The sequence below is a fragment of the Columba livia genome, chromosome 3, assembly GCF_036013475.1.
Source record: "Columba livia isolate bColLiv1 breed racing homer chromosome 3, bColLiv1.pat.W.v2, whole genome shotgun sequence".
Taxonomy (NCBI): Eukaryota; Metazoa; Chordata; class Aves; order Columbiformes; family Columbidae; genus Columba; species Columba livia.
The window spans coordinates 60,836,003-60,862,298 of record NC_088604.1 but is presented as its reverse complement, the minus strand read 5'-3'; the positions used below and the strand labels follow the sequence as shown (position 1 = coordinate 60,862,298).

General features: G+C 39.0%; 1 protein-coding gene across 4 annotated transcripts in view; it reads right to left on the bottom strand.

The window, feature by feature from the left end:
• Nucleotides 1–3,765: 3,765 nt before the first annotated feature.
• The window catches only part of PEX7 (peroxisomal biogenesis factor 7), a 46,426-nt gene continuing 23,895 nt past the window's right edge, over nt 3,766–26,296 (bottom strand). Inside the window, exons 9-11 of one of the 4 annotated variants that reach the window (XR_010471391.1) lie at nt 19,545–19,644; nt 14,596–14,792; nt 5,924–6,059 (exon numbers count right to left, since the gene is read on the bottom strand). Coding sequence is in view for 3 of the 4 variants with exons in the window: in XM_065057123.1 (XP_064913195.1) it covers nt 5,991–6,059; nt 19,545–19,644 (169 nt within the window). In the remaining variant the exon portion in view is untranslated. Of the gene's footprint in view, nt 6,060–14,595; nt 14,793–19,544; nt 19,645–20,837; nt 21,098–26,296 lie in introns of those variants that run through there. The other 3 variants (XM_065057123.1, XM_065057125.1, XM_065057124.1) reach the window with 3 other exon arrangements.

Below are 26,296 nucleotides of genomic sequence, written 5' to 3'. Positions count from 1 at the left end.
GGCTTCCACGGAATTTAGCATAAGCGCGGCATTGCATTTCAGCAGTAGCAAAAAGGCACAACTGTTTTCTGTGAAATTTCTGTGGAAAAATGTTACATTTCGGTCTTAGTTCAGTTCAAAGACCTCACTAGACACACCCAGCTGGAAACTCTTGCATAGCTTGGCTTTTGGGTGAGACCTGCAGCAATCACAGAAAAGGGCTATTGATGCCAACAGCTCTCCACAACAGTAAGTAGGGCAGGCGTTAGGACTGCCAGGCAAGCAAGTGTGCATGGAATGACCATGCTAGAATGGAGGAGTGGCAGGAAAAACACTCTGGACCTGCAGTGGTGAGCTCTTCATCCAAACCAAGAGAAGCTGTGTGTGCCCAGGCTTATTGCTGGGTGCACTAAGGGGATCTTGGTGGTCACAGGGATCAGTTACACCAAAGAGGATGTGTTATAAATTTCACGGGTTACAACTAGCAGTAGAGCTGGTACAGGCAGAGAAAAGAGGCAGGACAAGGTTTATAAAATGAAATGGGATGTACAGATGAAGGCCTGAGTGTTTGAAGATGGAAATTGGTAATGAGGGAAAGGCAAACAAAGGTACTGTTGAAACTAAACAACGGAGCTAAACCACAAGAGAAACAATATTCGCCAAGCAAAAACTAAAGGAACTTATTTTTTCCAGCCTTTGGCATAAACAGCTGGATGGAGACAGAAGCGGTTTGGAAATCTAACCTGCAGTCTGCTTCCAGAAGCTGGGGCTGAGTGCGAGTCCACCTTGCACTTCAGTGCCATAAGCCTGCTTGTGCGGGGCCCAGCAGCCACTGCTGGCTCTGCCCGTGCTTGGTGCAGACACAGCAGTGCTGTCTTCTGCTTTTTGACGTGTTCCTGGATAAATATTCTTTCTCACTAGAGGCTGTTTCTAGCTTGCCTGCCTTTTATTTTTCAGTCTTCCAGTTATTCATATTTCGTCAAGCTACTGTTCTCACTCGCTCTTTCTTTCCTGGCATTTTCTCACCTTCCTTTCCCCATTCCTGTCACAAAGCCTGACATCAATGCAAGGACAAGACTAACATTGTAAGGACCACTGTAATACTCACCCAACCCAAAACTGCAGCCTCTCTTTTCATCCTTCACCTCCATATTTACAGAACCTATGGGATGACTCTCCTGATATCTGTCGTTTAAAATTGGCTTTTTCCCTTTTGACTTTAGGTGTTCCCTAATTATAAAAGAGTTTATAAAACAGTTTATTTTCCATTTTGTTCTCTCTCTGGTTCTTACCAAAGTAGTCGTATTTCCATCTTATTTTTACATGCAAATATTTAGTTTTAATATTTGAGTACTTACATTTCTATTGATTAAAAATTGCACTGATTGAAATATTCAAACACTGGGAAAAAAAAAAAACAACAACGAAACAAAAGAAAACAAAGAAACCCACAACCACCACGACTGTGTCTATGCCTTCTTTTACAAGGTGAAAGTAATACCTATCTGAATTTCTTAGGTTACCTCAGTTGTAAAAGCCATGGATGCAATCAAGATACTTGGATGTTTATTCTTTGCTAACTCAGGGTAATAAGAAAGCATGCACTGAAACCCAGAAGTTTTCAGGGAAAATGACACATCAGTTGTGGTCACCTCCCTGGTGTCATGGGACACTCCACCTCGGGGGCTTTCACCCACTTCAGCAGCTGCACTGCAGCATAAAATGTAAACTCACGGTTAAGTGGCCTGAAATAATAGGCATATGAAGGTTGAAACTCTCATTTAAACTTACTGGAGATGAAGTCTGGCTTCAAAACCCACTGAGAGAACTGTGCCAATGCATTTACACCAGCCTCCATTTGGACTCATCTCAAGCCCACACAGAACACCATTTAAAGGAACGTGTGCATCACTGGAACAGTGTTTGCACGTGGGAGAAAAAAAATCCCCTGCTACCAAATAGGTGCAGATGGAAAATAATCTAATTGTGCTTTCCGGAAATACTGTAGTAATTGTGACTCCACCTAAGCATAAACTTTGGAAGAGACAATTTTGTCCCCCCACCAGTGAAATTATCACTGAAGAAGTGAGTCGCTGACATTGCAGAGGACCAGGCTACAACTCTGCACTGGGGGCGAAACAGTTCCGTGATTGAAACAGAAAAGTATAAACAGAAGGATAAACATTTAAATAAGACTATTTCACTTGGAAGGGACCTACAACGATCATCCAGTCCCACTGCCTGACCAATTCAGGCATGACCAGAAGGTACAGCATGTTATTAAGAGCATTGTTCAAATGCCTCTTAAACACTGTCAGGCTCGGGGCATTGACCACATCTTTAGGAAGCCTGTTTCAGTATTTGACCACCCTCTCAGTAAATAAATGCTTCCTAATGTCCAGTGCAGCTTTGAGCCATTTCCACCCATCCTGTCACTGGATTCCGGGGAGATCACTCCCCTCTCAGTCTCCTTTTCTCCAAACTAGACAAGCGCGAAGTCCTTAGCCACTCCTCACAGACATGACTTCCAGCCATGTCACCAGCTTTTTTGCCCTCCTCTGGAAGGACCTTCACATCCTTCTTGAACTGTGGTGCCCAGAACTGCACACAGTACTCAAGATGAGGCCACACCAATGCTGAATTGGGGGAATTCCAGCGTCCATGTCCCAAGTACCATATGCCATCTCTCAGAACTCACCAGTGCTGCAAGGCCAGCTTCTCTTGCAACATCTCTCATGGTGTTCCTGATTTTAGTCCAGCCTATACACAGCAAGGGCGGGTGAAAGTGCTGTCCCTTCCCAAACCACCTGTTTCTCAACATGGATTCAGGCCACAGCCAGCACTAGTCTCCCACTGCCTCTCCACACTCAGAAGGGATGAGTTCTCCTGCACTTCACTGGGAAGGAATGGGATAAAGCAACCGGGAGAGACATCATTTGAAGGAACGGTGCAGTGATGGTACTTCCCTTACACCAGCTGTTCTTGTGTCCAGAGAGAGCAGTGGGTCCTCAGTCCGTAAATTGACTCTGTTACAAAACTGTGACCTAGTAGTGGGGCACACATCATAGTAATCCAAAACTTTGTGGTTCTGTAGAGCAACGAGATTATGATGATGCCTCAACTCTAATTCTTTGATGCAAATTATGCTGAGTTCTGCCTTTCATCTAGGTACAATGACAAGGGTGAGAGAAAAAAAAATGTAGAGCAAATTGGTGCCAATTTCCTCAGGGCATAATTTTTTAAAAATGGTTTATTGGATGAAAATAGTAAAGATTATATCTATGTCTATATATAATGTTTAATGGACAGTTTGCTTTAATTAGGGTCTAATGCAGCCATGAGGTATACGGGGGAAGTGTTCTGCAGAGTTGTATCCATTCCCTAGCAAATGACCCTGAGCACATTCACAACTGAGCAGTGCTGAAAGGCTTAGTACACCCATGCCTACACAGCAAAATTTGAGACCAGCATTGTACTTGGCTAGAAGAAAGAGTACACTTCATCACTGGCATGTAGTCTGCACAACCACACAAAAAGAATAATTTAAAATAGCTTTCCTTTATCAATATGCAGACCTGACGTGACATACAGCTAGGCGAAGCTGCATGTAAGTATGGTCTCTAAAAGCAGAGAGGAAAACTGCAACTGTCATCCAGCATCCACACAAGACACAGACCATGAGTACAATATGCTCCACTTACACAATACTCTCAGTATTTTTCACTGCCTTTACTTTTTGATCAGCATTTCTTAATTGGGGAAGTGAATAAAAGAGTGTAGCCAAGACACTGTGTGCAATTAATTTAATAGCATTGTAGAACAGCAAATCCACTCCTTTAGATCATGATTAATCAATATGTTTCTTGAACCAAGGAGAAACCTATGGGCTCCCATAAAACTAAATCTTCCACAGGAGCAAGTTTAAAAGCAGAACACATTACATTTTTAAGACTGTTGTTGTTAAAAGTCTGTCTCAATAAACAAACAGAAAAAAAAAAGATCACAAGTTAGTATTGTGGTCATAAAAGCAGTTCTTTAAAACAATTACAGCAAACATTCCCTGAGAATTAAGAATCAGCAACAACTATTGCCGGATTGTTTTTTCTGTTACAATGCAGAAATGTTACAGCACATTCTCTCCATTCAAAAATCACAAAGGAAGATTAAAGGCCAGAGTTTTTATTTACTATGTACATCTTCTAGATGTGCTCATTTTTCAAGAGAATTAAAGCCAGACACAGCAACCCTCAGCACTGAAGCTAACCAGGACATACGGGGAGAACAGGCAGTTAAGAAAAGGTTTAATTCATGTGTTGAGTGTATGTGTTCATAATTCCTTTTTTTCCCCCATGTGAGGTTTTCTAAATGTGCCCTTCCAACTGATAGGCTATGGCAGCATTTTGGAATATACCATTTCCTTCCCCCCAGAAATACATACATAAAGTACATACCCACCACCAAAATGTTCCACTCCCTCAGACAAGTAACTTGTAGTCTAAGCAGAAAAGGGAGATAAAGCAGAAGAGTGGAGTAACTATTCAAGTTGAAATAATCAATTTTAACGCCTAAAATTAGATGTTATGGCTTATAGTATTGCTGAAAGCTGTATGCAGAAAATCTACTTTTGGTTATCAATTCAGCTCAAGAAGATGGCATTCTGGGGTCACTTTGCACCGACCCAGAAAACTATACGATCCTATCAGGATCCAAATTCTCATGTTGTAGAAGCGGGTTTCTTTCTATCTTGCCCTACGACCAAACTGATATATGTGTATCTCCCTGTGGCTACCCACTAGTTCCCTGGCTCTTTCTCAAAGACAGCACAATCATTCTTCCCTTGCAATCTGCAGATCTTAGCTCTGCTGAATTCTCTCTTTCATTTCTTCAAAGCATCCAGCAGATCTGGCAATGTCTGCTATTGCTTGATATATGAGTGGTGCAACCCAGAAGTGTATGGCATTCATTAACAGGAGACAATGAAAACTTGTCCAAGGATCTGCAAAGACCTGACCTGCAAAGAGTCACAGGCATGCTGGGCATATTCTTTTAAGTATAATAGCTTGGCCATACTGGATCTGCTATGTTTATGTCACGCAGCTAACCTGCATGTTCAACTGGTCTGGACATCAGCTCTCACTTTGGCCAGGCTGTCAGAGGTCCAGAAACACTGAATACACAGCAACGTTCCTCTTCTATCTCTTCGAAAAATTTTCTAAGTGAAAACAGAAGACAAGTCTAATAGAAGAGATGGTTGTTCTATCTCTAAATCTTGAAGATTGTGATCCAATTAGTGTTGTATATGTTTCATTTTTTCCTAAGGGTCTTCTCTATCATCAGAGTATCTTTCTGCATGACTTCATCGACTGTTTTACTCAAGGAGATACAACAGAAAAAATGCATGAAAATAATCTTTATCATATTTGTGAAGTGGCAATTAAAAAGGTCAAACAAATCAGCTGGCAATAAACTATGACATTTACTGTCTATCAAGAGTATTCATCATATTGCACAGGAAATTAATGCAACATGAGTCACAGCAAAACATATAAATATTAATGCATCCAAGTGATACAAACCTCAGTTGACATTATAGCACTTTACAGCGAAAAGCCACTCGTTTCTTTTCTACAGTGACATTATCTCCAAATACACAACCAGTTACTTTTATTCTTTATAAGGACCAAGAAGATTCAGGCCTCTGCTCTCATATTTGCCAGACAGATCACAAAACTGCGTTGGCAATTTTACTCTAAAGACACCAGCTCATATCTGCTACAGCCACTCTTTGGCCATTCAGTAGCTGTTGAATGTTTTGCTGGCTCAAGTACTACTTGTCCAGTAAACCCAGCCCTAATATCTCCACATCGTTAAAGTGCACAACACTCCATTCAAGAGAGTTTTACTTAAAAAGAGACACTAAGATTAGTGACACACTTGACACTTCAGAGCAAGTCTGGGTGTGGGGGAAGAGAGAAAGTTTCCTGGTGTGTCAGATCTTCTTCACTTTTTCTCTAGACAGGAACTGCCAGACATGACGGAGTATAGATCTTGACTAGTTCATCCCAAGCACAATCCACCACCTACAAAGCAAACAAAATCTATTTAGATCCTTCATAAGTGTCATTTTTACAAAAAACAGAAGGAACTTAAAAGAAATTAATGCATGTTGTAGAGTTAATGCTCATTGGTACTCTGATTTACAATGCCTCAAAATTATGTAATAATGCAGTTGGTTTTGTTTTTCAAAGCTTCCTCATAATTTTGCTGAGATGCATGAAAATTAACCGTCTCCTATTTTTCAAACTCCCCATGAGGAAAGCAGGGAAAACTCTGTGTTTCAACTGATTGTTCCAAATAGGCTAAAGAATGTAACTGAGAATGAACCGAAGGACACACAAAAGTCCAGATCTTGTGGTGTTTCTTCTCTTTACAGAGTCTCAGGACCCTTCTACCATGATATCTAAACACTTCATGACCAAATCTGAACAACTTTCTTATACTTGCAGGTATAGCAAGTTGTCAGAGACGTTTTCCTTATGGATAGCTGAAGAATGGGAAAACAAAGAAATTCACCAGTATGACACAGGAAGTTTCTTGAAGAATTAATCCAGAACTTCGGTCTCACACTAATAAGCAGTGATATCAGTCTTTTGTTGTGAAAAGAGGTGTCTGTTTGCCGAGCACTGAGAATTGGAGGTGGTGCTGTTGCTTCAAGCACTACCTACATACCACTAGCGTGATGAGAAGTGATGCCCTTGTGCCCCTGTCATCTTATAAACCACAGCAAATGATTCTAATAGAACTGAAACTTTTCCAAATTACAAGTCCCAAGATCTTGAACCTAAAATCACAAAACCAGAAGGTTAACCTAATTCTATACCATTAAACGGTTTTAACAACAAGATTCCACAGAAGAAGACTAGAGAATGCTTTAGGTTTGAAAATTACTCGATAATGCCCTTTATAGTCTGTAACAAAGTGAAAGGGTTAACCACACTGTCCATTACTCAAGTAGATGAACTGTAATATATATTCACAAAATATAGTGGGAGATAAGAACTAAGTCAAAGAGAAGAAGAGTAGGGCTAAAGAGAAAAAGCTGATGAGCCCCACAAATATATGCCAGATAATCTGGCTGAATCTATCTTGCATTATCTCTACAATGTCCTTTCCGGTTGGGATCACAAAAGATACAGTATTGGATCCTCTGCACAAGCAGCTTCCTTCTGCTGCAGACTGCAATTCCTGTTCTCTTCTAGAGCCAGAATGAACAGCTGCACACTAAAAATTTGGAAATCCAACTTCAATATTTGATTTCAGACTATAATTAGCCCATTTTCTGTTTACTATACTGCACTATTATTCATCTTTATTGCTTCCTTAGCTGGTTCTACTTAGTTATTTGGAGTGCTTGCCATATACATCTAAATGGATCAAAAAAAATCTCTTGACAACGTGTCTGTCTATTCATACAACATAATAGAGCTTTGTGTATTATAATGTTCTGCTGCATTGCAGTCCCCCAGATCATACCAAAAAGAAAATGAGTTCTCCACTAAATGCCATGTAGACACTGGCAATCACATAAAACACAGGTTTGGGTTTTTTTAATATTCTACACAGCTCTGGATCAATATCTGTATTTCTATAGGCAACAATTCCAATTCCTACTTTCATAAAGAAACAGAGATAACATTTGGAAAATATCCCATGGGAATTCCCACCTGTTATCAATGTAATTAGCATCCTTGAAGTAGCCTCTGAACAAACACAGTTACACAACCATTTAATCTAGCAACACTAAAAATAAACGGGATATTAAAAGGAAGTTTGAAAAGGATCACTTGTGGTAATTTGCCCAACTCATTGACTTAATGATAGCACATGAAAGATGAAAACATAAGCAGCAAACAAAAGGAAAACAAAAGCTACTGCAAATAACAGCGTATCAAGTTCTCTTGTGCAGCAGGAAGTCTATAATGGAATACTGATAGCAGAAACCTTGATGAAAATACACATGCAAAGAACAGCAAACAGATACGTATGGGAAACTGGGACACTGCAGCATGGAACAGCATTACAAAATATAATAGCATTTCCCTTTCTCCATAATTCTTTCTCCAAAATACAGCCAAGACTGTAAGAGAAAGGGGACAACTGTAAGCTAACAGTGTGACAGCCGGCATTGACTGATGGACAGCTGCTCCATGCCCCTTTGCAGTATCTCATAGATTATTGCTGCCTCAAACACAAATGACTAAAATGAACCCCAGGATAAAGAGAAGTGCCTGTTCATGCAGCTACTGCTTCAGTTTCCAAAACGTCTTCTCCTTTTATTTTGCCTTTTTCTTATGACCCATCTTATACAATGCTCTGATGACCGTTGCCTGCCTTTCCCCAGAAGAGTGGAACATAGGATATTGAATGTAAGTGCTTTAAAAGTATTTAAAAATGTCAGTTCTCATGTGACACATGAACATTTTAAATACATGCTTTAAAGCACTTCAGCCAACTTTTTAATAAAGTAAATGCTACTTATTTTAAATATTAAAATAGCAGCAGAAATTCCATTGGGATGAGCGCTGATCCAGCATACCACAGTAAATAAATACGGCATTTAAAAAGTTCCTAGCGTTTATATTTTCGTCAACGAGATTATGTAACTAACAGGCAGAGAAAATCCTTCTGCGATAGCATGAAAGACAAAGGAAAATTTAAAACAGACTCACACATTATTTAAATACATGATAAAAGTCCTTGCCATTAGGAACACGAAGATATGAAGGTTTGTCTTTCTTTGAAAATGTCACCTGTCCTGGGGACAAATTTTACTCCCAGATTGAAAAAAATCTCACTGAGTTCAGTATTTAGAGGGTGGATGATCTACATTTTTGTTTGTTTGTTTTTAAGCTGACATGCAAACGAAGTAGAAGACAGTTTACTTCAATTGCAAAGAACTGTATAAATTACAATATCCTCATACGAGTGAATATTTTGTACACTCATATGCCATGCAATTTGCATTATCATTTATGAATACTAAATTGCTCTTGTAACTATGGAATAAAAATCTACTATAGTAAATTTTAACTATCAGAAATTGCAGGGAAAAGCAGAATAACTAGCGCTTAATTGTAAAACAATAATATTCTACCTTACGCTGACTAGTAAATTACATCAAGAAATAATGCAAATAGAAAAAGCATTCTAAACCTGGTAATTTTAACTAAAGCTATATGGGACAAAGGCAGTCTAACAAAATGACATTTACTGCTTGTCTCTAATGCTTTTATTTCAGTAGCAAAGTTGCAGTACCAGTATATATGCGAGGGGTACTGCACTGTTATTACTGCAGAATAATCACCATGCCAAGTCATCTGCCAGTAGCGACTTAAGCAAGTCTATCTGAAGCACATGAAATGGGGATCACTGTATTTCCCTCCAAGTAAAGCCAAAAAGCAAGCAAACAGAAAACGGCGGTCATCAGAGGAAGCTGATTGCTTGATTAGAAAATCATAGTTTAACTCAAATGAAACAGCTATCCTGTGTTTTATCAAAGTGCTTCTCCTTTTCCCAGAGTATAACAATGTTTCCCACCAGCTGATTTAATATTGACAACCATTCATTTATCAAAGCCATTTCCATTTCCTCACTAACCGATTTGCCCCTCTGACAGGCCCTCTGTTCCTTATTCATCACAATCATCCTCCTCTGCAATAGACTTAGACCTTTTCCAGCACCCGAGGCCAATCCATTCAGGCGACTGCAATTACCTGAATGACATTCTGCCTCTCTACTGTTCAGAAGTAAGAAAACAAGAGAAATCTCCCAAGTTAGTAGCTAACTTTTTTTCAATATTTGAAGGCATAATAAATCCCCAAGCCCTAACTAAGATTAAATACGTTCAAAAGAACAACTAAAAACTTTGAGTTCAGTAACACCTTTATGAAGGGGTTTAATCAAAGAAAGTACAGCAATTCTAGATTAGTATTTTTTTTGGAAGTATCTTGGTGCCATTCGGCTTCCAGAGTGCTCATAATCAATTATAGGATAATAAACAAAAGTGTCTGAGACTGACCCATTTCTCTTCTCAGCTTTTCTCCATCCCACCCTGTTTTCAGATAAAACTTGTAAGATCTGTATTTTTTTTTTCTGTAGAAGAGACAGCAGAAAAAGTATTCAGTTCTCTGCTTTCACCAATGCTGTGTTTCCTTTCCCCTTTAAGTTTCTTATCTTCTGTGTCTTTTCATACAGAATTTGTCTGTTTATATCATTATTACAGATTTTTGAAGGGTCCTGAGCATCCTCTGTAAACATGTAGGATGGAGATTAAGCAGAGATAAAGCAAGCTTCTAGGTTTGCTACTCATCAAATTACTTTTGCAGGTGATCATTGAAACAGGTTGATTAAGTGCATAATGGATCACATATGAATTTAAATGCATTCAATAGCTATTTTGTCCTAGAAAATCCAAAACACTAGTGTTTGGTCAACAGTTGCTGGGGTGAACTGCACATGATGTTTGCCTTTACCCTAGAGTGAAAGTGATGGAAGTTTGTAAATTAAAACTTCTTATTTTCAATGTTCACTAACCCTGAGCATTTTTTAATTTACTTTTGAGAAAACATATATTGAATTAATTATTATTTCCAGTAAAGACAGAACTAAAGAAAGCCTGGACCAGAAGTTCTTTTAAAGATCTAGGCTCAAAATACAGTCACACTATGTATTTCTAGATGCAAGTCTCCTGAGCTTGCATTTCCTCAGTGAAACGTAAAGGAAACTGAGATGAGTTGCATGTTAGAAAGAAATCCTTGGAATCTCCACAGAATTTGTAGCAATTCCTCCGTACTCTACAGACAAGGGGAAAGACATTTCCCCATTCTTTCAAGAACTGTTTTTAATCAGTGAAGTCAATCATAAGTTCTGTAGAAGATACACTGCAACTGCAAAATGCCCTTCTGTGGTGATACTGACCTTGGTGACCCCAAATGCAGCCAATTTACATACAATGAAACTGTGTTTCCTAATGACCCATCCAATCCTCAAACTCAGAGTTAAGCTAAGTTTCTCCCTTTTGGGATATAATCACAGATAACTGTAAGACAAACCATGTTTTCAGTAACAGCTGCAAAATCCCATCGTCTTCCATTGAGTTTCACTAGTGCAATTTCCTGGGACTTCTCAAACAGATTTATTGATCACGCAGAAAAGAAACAAAATCTGATTGTGCTGAATGAAAGACGAGGCTCACAGAAGCAGAAAGCATTTGTAAGGCACTGAATCAAATACAATGCACAAGCAACACAATTATTAAGAAACTGCTGCCTCCTATCTCTTCCCAGTACTTCAGAACCAAAAATCAAAGTGCATTTTCCTCTCCATACACTGACACTGCAGCTTTTACAGAACTGTGATGCATGACAGCAACTTTTCCAAGCATCTTAAGATGAGACTTATGCTGATAGTGGCAAAGAGTGACCATTATTCATGAATGGCTAGCTTTGACTTAGGCAGTGAAAATTTAATTTTAACAATTTGGAAAAAACATACAATAAGCACCAGTAAGAAATGTCACCTCCCTTTCCCTGCTCCAACTCTGTAAGGCAGTTCAAATTTATTTAACATTTACAGCTGGTTAAATCTGATATTTTCATGCAAAAATCCACTCTGAAATTAAGTAAAAGGACAGATGCTATAGGATTTTTTCATCTCAAAGGATCAATAACTGCAAAACTTTAGTAGCATCCTGGAGAAGGACCATAAGGAGATGATTAAAATGAAGTAAAGATAGTGATATAATTATAGCAGTGTGATAGCCACAACAGCTGGGTGGAAGATATCAGTTCATTGGCAATTAAGTGTAAAAGATAAGAGCAAGCCATCACAAGAAAAAAAGCAGAGAAAGTCTCTGTTTTTCTGCACATTTCCACAAGATTTAACTCCACTTTTAAATGAAACAGTCAACATTTCTGGGCCTGCCTGAGCAAAATTAATTTAAATGAACAATAAAATACAGAGCAAAACAGCCTCACTAAAGACATCTTCTACATTTATACTTGGCTGTGCTGGTGAAGCCAACTCCAGCAGCCCCTCTCGTGCCCGTTCTGCTTGCTGTGGTGGCACAGCTAATGCAGCACATCACACAAGCTGCACAGAGAAAACAGGCAGCAGAACAAACCTGTACACCAAAACTTGACAGATGATCAAACATTTCCCCATAAAACCATAAGAATGGAGGATTAGATTTCAGTTACCTTCAGAGGATACAGCTCAAGTGTATATAGTTTGGCTATGGCCTCCCCCCAACTAATAAGAAATTACAGCTTTTAAAATTTTAGTGATACTGATGCCATAAAAATAGTCATTATATCATCAGTAGAGCACTGTTTCATGTGACCAACAAGCCAATGCTACAAAGTAGGCATCTCTGCTGAGTTCTAACTGCCTCTGACCGGGTGAAAGGAAGGAGCAGGTTGTGGTACAGCACAACATGCTGGTGATACCCTGCAGCTTTAGGGAGAAGCTGGATCGCAAGGACAGTGTAACACGGAGCGCAAGCCCAGTTTCTTGGGTACTGCACTGGTATTATCACTGTCTTGATATTATTTAGTGTCATGTGTGTGTTGCCATAACACCCATCACCATCTCCAAATGCAAAAACAGAAGAATTGTGTCCAGGCCCTTCCTTGCATCCATACATCCTAGATCTCCAGGTAAGATCTAGAATTAAGGGAAATCAGATTTATGTTAGCTAATCTACTCTGGGGGAATATTTACACAAAGAGGTACAGCCACACAGAGGGTTAAGAGGAAACATGTTTGCCTCTCAAACCACGTTGACACAAACCGTTATGCAGATGGCTGGCTGCCCATTTGTGATATAATTACCACCCAAACACATACAACCAGAGGAAAAGAAAATAATGAGTGATCGCTATTTGTGTTGTACAGAAGTTATTTAGCACACATTCTGATAACAGATGAGTTTGGACTAGAGAACAAATATTTGGCTAATCCTCATTTGGTGTAGAACAATTTTAATTTCTAAAGGGACTACCTCAGTATTGTATATTGTTGAAGTTCTGTTCTGATTTGGCACGTCTCTGATGTTGAATGTGCCCTTCAAGTACAAAGCGTTCTAAGCCACTACACCATTTGACAACATTTCGACTGAAAATCACATATCCTTGCAATTTAGAAATGTCATTGTTCATAGTGTAAAAGTACAGAGAAATAGTGGGAATAGGGGAGGAATCTTTCTAAATACTTAATCCCGTTGCCAGCAGCAAGACAGAAAGCCTGGCTCAATGGAAAGCATTAATTTATACTTTCCACTGGCCGCTTTGCAGAATTCAGAATAGACATAAAGTGCAGGTTGAGAAAGGTTTTCAGACAGAATTCAGAGCTTGCTTTCCTTACATTTGTGTTAAGCAATATTATAACTACAACAGAAAGGGTTAAAGTATTTTTGTCCATGATTTAAAGAATTTTCTGTTTTTTATATACCTATTGAAATAATTTCAAAATCAAGACAAGAAGTACTGACTGTTCACAGTATCTGTACTTTTTATCTGTGTCATTGATGGATTGCCTAAAAGATATTTAAAATTAATTCATGACTGCTGTATCACATTCAACCCACATCAGAAGAAAAAGGCTGCTTTTAAAAGCTGCACAAATAACGCCAAAAGAAGTTAGGCTCATGCTTACATGCTATAGGTAAGCACAGCAAAATCCCAGTAGGAGCTAGGCTTAAAGGAGTATTATATTTTAATTTGGCAGAACATTCACAGATCACATACAGGGAAAGGAGAGAAATAAGAAATATGGTGAGCTACAGAGTACAATTCCAATACATGGCCTAGCATTATCAGCCCCTAGCGAGGAGTAGTATATAGCTGATTATAATTTTCATATTCTCTATATATACCCTACAACTATCTAGTACATATAGAAAGGAGCAAGGTTTAATTGTTTTCCTTATCCCAAACTTTGGAAAGAACTACCATGTCTGGTTTAAAAAACTGCATACTCTTAATACTGCTGACAAGGTAGATGGATTTGTTCAGTTCTTAATACTGTACACCCTTACTGATTTAATAGATTTTTGGTGCTTAGGTCTTGTCACTGCTCTTGTGCCTGGCAAAGCTGCTTTGGCTGAAAGTTGGAGTTGGGAGTATTTTCTCCTAGACAACGTGCCTTGCAAGTTCTCACATCAGCACTTGCAGTTTAACAGAGAAATATCCTGAATAACATGAGAACCATTTCTGTTAATGCTTTGCACTGTAAAATGCACATTTTCCTATGCACCTGAAAGTTTGTTAGTTGCCTGAAATGGCTATGAACCTGACCACCAATATTATGACGGAAAGAAAAACAAGCCAAACAGCAGTGATTTTATTAAAATGCAAAGCTTTCAACAAACAGTTTATGTAGAGTCAGATACCCCCAAACAGATATCAGAATCTTAATTAAGGACAAAGGAGTTTTCTATTTCATCTAGCTAATACTTACCTTGACAACTGGGACCCGTTCCTTATGACCAAATCTCTCTCCCACATGTTGCCTCCCCTTAGGAGGACACTGTACAAAAACCAGCCTGCCTGCACGTACCTACTCTCTGCCTGTGCGTTCTGTTCAAAGCTCGATCGGTTCCACAGGAATGTCTTGTAATTCCTCCATCTGACACTTAATCACAGTATCTGTTTTGAACACTTTCTCAAAGTAGAGACTGGTTTTCTCATGACATGTAAAATATCCTTCAAAAATGCTGAAGTTCATTTGGCACAGCCAAGGAAAACACCTTCTGGCTAGACAACAAAAATATCATTAAGAACGAAAGCAAAGGTTACTGACCAGAATGGTACTTAATTTGACTAGAAATTAATAGCTTGTCCATTATAAATAAAATACCCTGTATCCATGGAGGAGAGATGCAGTTCAAATCTCAAGTCATAACTCCTTATAAAGCACAGAGTGAAAATCACAAATCATATTAAGTTGGTGCAAAAGGAATTGCAGTTTTTGCATTTTTGAAAATTGCTGTTTGATACTGAAATACATTCTTACAACAAATAAATGTGGTTATGTTATACATAATTTTAATGCACTTTTCTCGTCTTTTTTTTTTTTTTGCTACTGACTTATTACTTGCTGTTTATTTTATATTTATTTTAGACTATGGAAATTATGTTAGATAAAAAGCAAATTGAGCAATTTTCTTATTCGAGTTCAAAATGGTTCGTAAAGCAGCAGAGACAACTCGCAACATCAACCACACATAGCCCAGGAACTGCTAATGAACATACAGAGCAGTGGTGGTTCCAGAAGTTCTGCAGAGGAGGCGAGCACTGAAGATAAGGAGCATAGTGGCCACCCATCCAAAGTTGACAACAACCAATAGAGAGCAACCATCAAAGCTGATCCTCTTAAAACTACACCAGAAGTTGCCAAAGAACTCAGTGTCGACCACTGTACAGTCATTTGGCATTTGAAGCAAATTGGAAAGGTGAAAAAGCTCGATATGTGGGTGCCTCATGAGCTGACTGAAAATAAAAAAATATCATCCTTTTGAAGTGTCATCTTCTCTACTTCTATGCAAGAACAATGAACCATTTCTTGATTGGATTGTGACATGCAACAAGAAGTGGATTTTATACAACTGGTGATGACCAGCTCAATGGTTGGACCAAGAAGAACGTGCAAAGCACTTCCCAGAGCCAAACCTGCACCAAGAAAAGGTCATGGTCACTGTTTGGTGGTCTGCTGCCAGTCTGATCCACTACAGCTTTCTGAATCCTGGCAAGACCATGACATCTGAGAAGGATGCTCAGCAAATCGATGACATGCACTGAAAACTGCAACACCTGCAGCCAGCATTGGTCAAAAAAAAGGGCACACTTCTTCTCCATGACAACGCCCAACCACACGTCATACAACCAACGCTTCAAAAGTTGAACCATTTGGGCTACGAAGTTTTGCCTCCTCAGCCACATTCACCTGACCTCTTGCCAACCAACTGCCACTTCTTCAAGTATCTCAAAAACTTTTTGCAGGGAAAATGCTTCCACAACCAGCAGGATACAGAAAATGCTTTCCAAGAGTTCGTTGAATCCTGAAGCCTGCACTTTTATGCTACAGGAATAAACAAACTTATTTCTTGTTGTCAAAAAAATGGCAAATGATTGTAATGGTTCCTATTTTGATTAATAAAGATGTGTTTGAGCCTAGTTATAATGATTTAAAATTCATGGTCCAAAACTGCAGTTACTTTTGTATCAACCTAATACAAATGCATGAAAAACAACAATGAATGAGGCTCATTATCAGGTCTTGATAAAGAGCAGACACAAAGGCAACCTACATATTTGGAACAAAGGCATAAAACTGAAGCACATAATCTTCGTTGGATAGATGTAGAAGCCAGGGAAAGGCTGCAAGTGCTCATACTGGAAGCAACAATTCTGTGTTAATTCTTTATCTTCTAGTTATACTTTAATTCTATCACAGGTTTTTAAACTTCTTTTAAAAACCAGAATGTTTACAGTTTGCATTGCTGTGATATCCAGCCTTCACAATACATTAAATCAACTCAATAGGAAAAAACATAGGTATATTAAAGCTGTTGTAGATGCCAAACTTCTGTCTGGAAGGCAGTGTATATAGATACGTATCCATATTTACACATTTTGTGCATTAAGTCCAACTGGACTTGCAGAATTTTTGTGTTGAAAAAAAAATACCTGGATGCACGAATGTCCTTATGTAGATGGGTATGCACACCATCATTCTCCTGTTTCCAACACACAAGTGCATGTGCAGCTGTTTGCTCTCAATTCATTATCTATCATCATTGAGCATTTACTTGACATTGTTCCAAGAAGGCTACTCCATACATTGCAGTTACAAAGGACAGAATATTTAGGTAGCAGCAACTCCAAGTTTGACAGATAAATCACACAAAAAGAAGTCATATCTAGCCACATAGTCAGAAACATCATCCACTGAGGCCCATTCTGTAGCACACAGAGCTCTTTGCAACAGGCTTATAATCAAGATGTAATCACATCCTCGATACGAAATGAAGAAAAATCTTCTTGCATCATTCAGATCCATGGCAAAACCCTCACCACCTTCATAGAAAGCTGAAGTGGGCTCAGAGCACGCACTGATGTAAGCACTGTAAGGCTCTGCTGTACTATACTACGCATGCTGCTCCCTCTGGACCAAATTTAGCCAGAATCATACCTGTGCAGCCACTTGGGATGAAGTTTAATTCCCAGCGACTGGCCTTTAAACTGTTCTTGCCCTGCCATGATGAAAACTAACCTGAAACTTGAGAATTCTTTTCAGCTTTACAAATTCCACGTGGTTCAGAGCATGGCCTCGTGAACAGTTACCGCAGAACCTCTGAGGCAACAGAATTAAGGGAACAAGTGATTGGGCAAGAAACTCTTCAAGTTAGCATTTGGCAACAATAGTTCCACATGCATTAAACTAAGCATTTTGCCAAACTTACAACTTTCTCCTGTGTCCTTTTATCAGTGCAAGAAATTATGATGGTTTTACTTGACTTGTCCAATCACAATTTCAAGTAATTACAAGTAATTTTTATCTGGGGTAAAAATTTAATTTCACTGTGAAGTACAAAGGAATCTAGATGCAAATAATATCTGTGGTACATTAAATAATATATTAGTTACAGTTAACTCAGTGACAGTTATTTCTGTATGAAAAACATAGGTTTTCTTGTTTTCAAGCAAATAATTAGCTTTAGTTTTTCCTGCCTTTCTTGTCTGAAAACACAGTTTATACTACAAACAACAATCATCTGTTTACAAAACAGAAACAACTGTAGCAACAGAAGCAGAGGAGGATCCCTACCACAACCAGTAAATAAACAACTGCCCCTGATAAAATGGGTTCCACCCTTTCACATCAATAGCTGAGGGTTTTAGAATTCTAACTACATATTAAGCCTCTTAGAATGATCATAGAAGGGTTTTGGTTGGGAGGGACCTTAAAGATAATCTAGTTTCAAGTCTCCTGCCATGGGCAAGGACACCTTCCACTAGAGCAGGCTGCTCAAAGCCCCATCCAACTCGGCCTTGAACACTCCCAGGGATGGGGGATCCACAGCTTCTCTGGGCAGCCTGTTCCTGTGCCTCACCACCCTTATGGCAAAGAATTTCCTCCTTGTATCTAACCTAAATCTACCCTCTTTCAGTTTAAAGCCATTACCCCTTGTCCTATCACAACAGGCCCTTGTAAAAAGTCCATCTCCAGCTTTCTTGTAGCCCCCTTTAGGACCTGGAAGGATGCTATAAGGTCTCACTGGAGCCTTTTCTTCTCCAGGCTGAACAACCTCAATTCTCTCAGCCTGTCTTCAGAGGAGAGGTGCTCCAGCCCTCTGATCATCTCTGTGACCCTTCTCTGGACTCACCCCAACCATGTCCTTCTTATGTCAAGGGCCCTATAGCTGGACACAGTACTTCAGGTAAGGTCTCATGAGAGCAGAGCAGAAGGGGAGAATTACCTCCATTGACCTGCTGGTTCCATGTGTTTTTATGCAGCCCAGGACACAACTGGCTTTTGGGGCAGCAAGTGCAAACTGGCAGACCATGTTGAGCTTCTCATCAACGAACATCCCCAAGTCCTTCTCCTCAGGGCTGCTCTCAATCCATTCTCTGCCCAGCCTGTATTTATGCTTGGGATTGTCCCAGCCCATGTGCAGGACCTTGCACTTGGCCTTCCTGAACTTCATGAGTTTCACAGTCCCACCTATCCAGCCTGTCAAGGTCCCTCTGGATGGCATCTCTTCCATCCAGTGTGTTGACAGCACCACACAGCTTGGTGTTGTCAGCAAACATGCTGAGCGTGCACTCAGTGCCACTGTCCATGTCACTGACAAAGATGTTAAATAACATCAGTTCCAATACTGAATCCTGAGAAATGCCACTCGTCACTGTTCTCCACTTGGACATCAAGCTGTTGACTGCAACTCTTTGAGTGCGACCATCCAGCCAATTCCTTATCCACCACGTGGTCCATTTGTCAAATCCATGTCTCTCCAGTTTAGAGACAAGGACATTGTGCAGGACAGTGTCAAATGCTTTGCAGAAGTCCACCTGTACTCTTTTAGTACTTCAAATATTATGACAAACCAGGTCTAGGTATCACATGTGACACTACCAATGCTTAACTTGACACTCTAAGTAGAAGGAAGAATGCTCTGTATCTCAGCTTGGCATTCTAGGCCCTTCTCTATTACTCTTCCTTCTGAAACAAAACGATCTCATTTTCCCTGAGCTCACTGTGGCTTTCAGCTATCTGATTTTGCAATTCTGTCTGTCCTGCCCTTTTTCCCTGCCCAATGCAAGTAACTGCTTTATAAATAAAAACGGATCTGAAGTGAGGTTTATTTAATAAGCATTCAGCTAGACCCACTTCCAGAAGCTTTCTGCAGTCTGGTGGCTCTTATTCAGCATCTGAGTCCTGCAGTCCAGTCATGACCACACTGGCCATAATAGGCAAGTGAAAAGTAAATTCATCCCAGCTCTCACCTGGCCACGGTTGTGAAGACTTAAATCCAGTCCACATGTAAATTCAGTATGATGCTCGACTGTTTCCAGCAAAGGGTTGGGCTTGGAAAAGTCCCAGAATCTATAGAGAGAAAGGGAGGGAGGGAAGAAGTGGGGGGGGCGGGGGTGTGGAATTAAACAAACCACAATTAAAGTAATTGAAAGGCCATTTCAAAAACATAATGCAAGATATTGACAAATCTGTTGCTGCCAAGGTATTTAAAAAGGCAAACTCATCCACTTAGGAAACATAACAAATCATATTCCTGCAAAACCATCTGCAGATTTGCATAAATTAAACCCCACTGGGCAAAACCAGCTTTGTCTCCTGTTGCAGAAACTGAGATCAAAGTTGGCACCGAAGAGCAGCCGTTGGGACATTATTAAAACAGAATGAAAGAGAGGATAGAATACTCGTTATATTTTTTGATGACTGGGGAATACTATCCCTCAAAGAGATTAGCACAATTTAGGAGTTTTATCAGTTCTTGGTATTGTTCACTATGAGGTCTGTCTTTATTGAAAATTACACATTCATTGTCGTTCCTAGTCTCAAGTTTGAGACTATGTTCCTGTAAAACAGAATTTAATATTATAATTTAATAATAAATTTGTACTACAAAGATCAGTTGCATTATACAGTTAATTCCACTAATTCATATTTCAAAAAAATTTTTTTCTTTCCAGGCTTGGTCGCTATAAACACTTAGAAAAGAGATTTCTGAAGCTTCTACTTCTCCCAGCTACTCCCCTGTTAGGTGCAATGTCCATCAAGGCAGTTAACAGCATGGATAGGAGAAGTATAAAAGATGGGATGAAATACAGGTACAAGAAATCTCAGTCATGAAAGAAAATATTCAGGAATAGGACTTTCAGACAGAATCATAGAATGTCCTGAGTTGGAAGAGACCCACAAGGAACATCGAGTCCAACTCCTGTCCCTGCATATGACAGCTCCACAGTTCACACCATGTGTCTGAGGGTGTTGTCCAGTCTCTTCTTGAACACTGTCAGGCTTGGGGTGTGACACCTCCCTGGGGAGCCTGTTCCAGTGCTCCACCACCCTCTGGGGGAAGAATCTTTTCCTAATGTCCAACCTGAACCTCCCCTGGCACATCTTCCTGACATTCTCTTGGGTTCTGTCACTGGTCACTAAAGAGCAGAGTTCGGCGCCTGCCCTTCCTCCTCCCCTGGTGAGTAATGCGATGAGATCTCCTCTCAGTCTCCTCCAGGCTGAACAAACCAAGTGACTTTAGATGCTCCTCGTACAGCGTCCCCTCCAAACCCTTCACCAACTTTGTAGTCCTCTTCTGGACACTAATAATAACATACTGATAAGATGGCACAACAGAAAGATTTGTTTTTCTTTTTTGGGTTGTGTATACTGCTTAGAAAAGTCCATAGACTGCAAAGCACAGCACATTTTGTGGGCTGCCAGCTGTAATCCAATTTTCTACAGTTCAAATCTTCTCACAGGGGTCACTCATACGCTTTATTTCTTCTTTAACAACCTCAGAGGTCTCCCTGCCTTGCTCCTATTGGGAAAAGTGACAATACTTAATAAAAACAGTTCATTATCAGAATAACTACACTGAAAGCACTGTATATTCAAACCAGTTCAAGTAAAATAGCAAACACTGGAGCCACCAGGATCAGTTTGCTTAATGTGTAGATGTTATGTCCTTCATAAATGAGCAGAGTGGTATCAGCATAATGGCTACGCCACAGCAACAACCCTCTTCACTTTTTCCTAGTATCCAAGATCTAAGATAACAACTTATTTTGCAGAACAGAGGGCAAAAGGCCATCTCAGCATTTTCATCCTCCCACATTTGTTCATAAGAAGGTAAGGAAACAAATCTTGTTATTTCTAAGTTATAGCGATAGCCTTCCTTACCACATTAGCTCTCTACTAAATCCTGAAAGACACAAGCTCATAACTGAAAACTAAGACTAAAGAAGACAACTTCAGATCTACATGAACGGAAATTTAGAAAAGATGTTCCAATCAATTTTAAAAATAGGGCATTTTGCTGTTTGTTGTATGGAGTCACATTTGCAAAAATTCAGCAGCAGTATACAGTTCAAGAATACTGAAACATAGTTCAAGTGCCACAAACTGTCTGGGACCTTCATTTTTTGATATATAAATAATTACTAGTGAAAGTCAACAAAATGTACAGTCTCAGGACTGGGAACCATTGATGATAAGTTAATGATGGCACTCATAACAATTTTGCAATCCACACTATCTACAGCCCAGCTTCCAAGACTAGCATGGTGACAACAGTATTTTACTTCGAGTGAACTGCTGTTGCATTCTGAAGACTAAAAGCATAGTGCAGGTTTTCCAAGCCATCCAGCAGGATGGCTATATAGCAAAATAAAAATCACATTCACAGTGCAAATAGGGATGCTTGTACTATTTTAGCTATAGGTATATCTATGCAGTTGGCAGCATTAACTTCAACAGTGGGCCAGACAATCATGTTTTTATGGACCAATACAGTCAGAAATGTGCCACTTCATCAGAACTGACATTTTTACCCATATTAGGTAAATTAAAACTAGCACACACAAATGCAGTCACATCTGCAGTGACCCTGCAACCTATATGCGTGCATTTTCTTAAACCTTTTTTCCACTGAAACTGTTGAAAGTATACCTTTTCCCTCATTTCCTGATAGTTTCTTATTTGTTTTACAGATTCTTCACATGCAATTCATAAGCTGCACATACATTGCAAATGGACTGCTTACTGTAAACAAGCCATGATGTTAAAAGAAAAAGCCTGTCATCCTATGGATTTTGTCCCACCCATGGCAATATCACATAGATCTGTCTTAGCACACATATCTCCTGTGTTCCCCTACCAAAACACTTACCAGCCCCAATATAGTTTCTCCTACCTTGTCCTCCTTCCCACTCTGCCCTTACTGCCTGCCTCTGCACCTTCACCACTGGTTGGGCTACAAAAAGCAGCCAGTATCAGTTCAAGTTTCACTGTCTGTACAAGTCAGCACGATGCACATGTTGTGGCAGCCTGCTCATGCATGCTGAGGAGCTTGCCGATTACCAGCCAGATTAGACAGGTGGTGAATTCATGCTACGTATTTTGGCATCCTTAAGGCAATACTTTGGATTTCCCTCTCTTGTATGCTTGTGAGTTCCCATTAAATTTGTACAAGTCTAGTAAATTTAGGCTACAACTTCTGTGTTAAATCTAATTAAGTTTTCAATAGGTTCTAAAGTTGCTTCAGGAAATTATTCAGGGAAAATGCACAGTTGGAAGCACAAAGAACACAACTCCTCAAGCCCATTTCCTTCTAGGGAACAAACACAACAAAAAGATAAATATGTCTGCATGAAAGCTTTACTACTACTCTTAGGTTTCAAAGAGAAGATGTCTTCATACATTGTGTTTTTAGGTGGGTGTGAATCAGCTATTTAGAGGCTGCTTTCCATAAAAGCCCACTCAACGACTAATTCCACCACGCACATGCAACCACATCAGGCAAAGGTCACAGTAGCATATGGATGTATATAACCAAGAAGTTTTTAAGAGCAATCCAGAACTCAGTTTACTACACATGTATCATGCAATTCATCTTCCTGCTCCCATTCTCTAAGTCCTGGGCAAAGATAGCTACCTGCAAAAGTTCTTCCTCCAAACTGGAAAAACTTCTGTCTGAGCAGAACTGAGTGTCAAGCTACTTCTGGATACAGGCCAATAAGGGCAATGTTGTTACTTCAGGCATTAACTGGGGACATCTAACTATTTCCACAATAATATCCTTAAGAGATTATTTAATTAGAGTTCCAGTAAATTATCAACATCATGAATCAGCTCAGGTATAGAAGAAAGCCTTTATTTGAAGTATTATCTTCCATAAGCATCAAAGAGGAAGAATTGCTTAGAGCCAAATCAAATGGAAGAGGATCCAAAAAAGTAATCCTGAAATAGGTTTTACTTTTGAGTTTGCTCCAGTAGCATAGTTCTTCTTTAAGGACTTAACTTACAAGCTTTATTTCAAAGTAATTCTTGCTGAAATGCTAACTTTAGGTTACTTCTCACGAACTCTATGGGAAAACAAAGCACACCACTTACACTTTTATAACCCTACTCTAGTAGAACTGCATACACACCACTGTTTTTCCTTATTAAATATGTGAGTTGACGACAATAAAATACCATACAAACATCTCACCTATAAGGTAAAATGGCAGATTGTGAGTTACGTTTGTTTCAGTTCTTCTGCTAGAATGTAACAGAGTAATGTTTAAGAACAAGTAGCGATTAGCCTTCATAGTATCCCTTCTGCTTTTGAAGATCTTTAAATTTGCAAAATTTATTAGTAACTTTAATACTTTCCTCCAAACAATGATTTGAGAATCATCATGGGCTTAAAGCCAACCTCAGAACATATTTCCACCATTATTCTATTGAGGTATGAGCCAAAGATCCCAGCCCAGAAACAGAGTGCCATGAAAAATAGGGCATGCTCACAAAATGAAGATACTTCTTGCCAGCAGAAAGTTCAATCTGATCTAAAAAATGAACGTAAGAAGCTCCATTTAGGCAAGCACAAGACTTCTCTAGTACTTCTACCTTAAAACAAGGTGCAGCCAAATAGGCAGCATCATGTGCTACTCCCTTCTTGAAAGATGAAGACACGAGCCTGTACATGGTTGGTGTACAGGAATAACAATTTCGTTGCTGCTGATACACTGAAATTTAAGCGTAATTATGAGACTGAATTTATCCAGTTTACTCTTTATTTCCTCATTTCTCCCCAAACATGAGTTAACTAAAAAGAGGATGCAAACCCCTAACTTGGAGACATATATGGTCTCATAAGAGCTTCTAAATGTTCCCTATCTTTTAGTACCAGAATTCTAGACTGGAGCTTCAGTTCACTTTGACACATGCCCCACTCTTCATCAAGCACTGGGAAAGGTCAGTTGGCTAAAAATGGTAAGTCAGATGGCTGAGAAATACAGAACTGGTTGACAAGAACATACAGATAATACTGTAGGTATATATGGTCTCTCTCAATAGTTCTGTTTTCTCATCTGCCCACAAAAAAAATCCTAATTTTGCCTTTCAGACAGACAAAATACATTTTTTAAAGAGAGATTTAAATGTATTTGTAGGACAAACTGAGAAATAATAGACAGCTTCACAACCAAAAAGCAAAAAGCATTACGTAGAAGAAAAAATATGTACTTTCCATAAGAAAAACTATTCAGATGCTGCCACAGTTCAAGTATAAATACTTGAACATTTTAATTACAAATATTTAAAACTTACACAGACCTGTTTCTTAAGAGAAATGAAGAGGGAAAAAAATACAAATATCCCTTTGCTCTATTGTTAAACAATATTATAGTGCTATTCATTGCACCAGAAAATTTCCTTTCATAGATAAAAAATATGAATCTGTTTATGAGGTTGGATCATTTGATGAGTAGCTCCTGTGACCACTCTCCTAGTTTTAAGAGAAAATCCATCTCATAAGACTTACTTAAAAAAAACACCTAGCATGTGCAGGCAGGAAAATGCCAGTGAATTTAAAAAATACAAGAACCTGAGCATTCATTTATATGTCAAAATATTTACTGAAATTGTAATTCTTGTTTTAATCCAAAAAGTAAACGTGTAAGAGAACAGATATGCTTCACACTGGTGTATGAGTGAATCTGACTAACTCTATAGTTGCAATGAAGTTAAATAGTAATTGAAAAGTACAGTCAGTTTTTAATTTTGTTAAGTTTCATCAGATGTAATGCCTAAAGCTCTGACTACCACTAGAAACTCTGCTATCAAAGACTTTTTATAATGACACAGGAGCTATCATCAACCCAGACATTCAAACTAACAGGTTCTTCTACTGCAGAGTTTTCAGTCTCATACTGGAAACCACCAGTGACAAGCATTTTGATCAGCAGGAAGCCACTTTCCATTTGGGGGTGAAGGGGAAAAAAAACCAAACAGCAAATGAGCAAACACCCATCTTTTCACCTTGAAGAAACAAAAAAAGACAAGGATGATTAAATGAAATGAAAGCTTGTTTCTTTTATGAGCAGCATTATTCCAGAAGTTCTCAAGACTTCTTTGTGACCCAAGTTACTGAACTTGTACATAGTGATGGAGAGCTGGAGATACATGTTTACCTTAAAACATCTTGCAGAGATGATGTCCAATACAGTAAACCTTTCAACAAAAACCAGCTTTTTGCCTCAGAGGCAAGCCTCTGTGCATTTATTTCCAGATCTGGCCTGATACTAGCTTAATGAAGTTCTATAATTTAAGAGATCTTCTGTTTAGATTTTGGTGAGCACTGTCATGCCTAATGCACCAAGATTTTTTTTATATATACTGAAGAGAGTCCAAAAATATAAAACAGTGATTCCAGTAAGAGATGACACTGTCTTTCTTTCAAACTGAATTTTGATAGAGATAAGGTTTAAGAACATTCATGCTGACCAAAAAAGTCCTGGAAACATGACAGTACTTTGTGCATTTCCTGGCATTTTAATTATTCGTTTGTGTTAAAACTCCTCTTTAATCGACCTACATTTTTCCAGAACTATTCTGAAAACTAAGGAAATCACATAGGAAAGATTTGTCTCAATGAAGTATTTATAAGATAGGTTAAATCCAAATCATCATACTCAAGTATGAAAAGGCTCAAGTTCAAATCTACCACCTCTTTTCTTAGCCCCCAGTATCA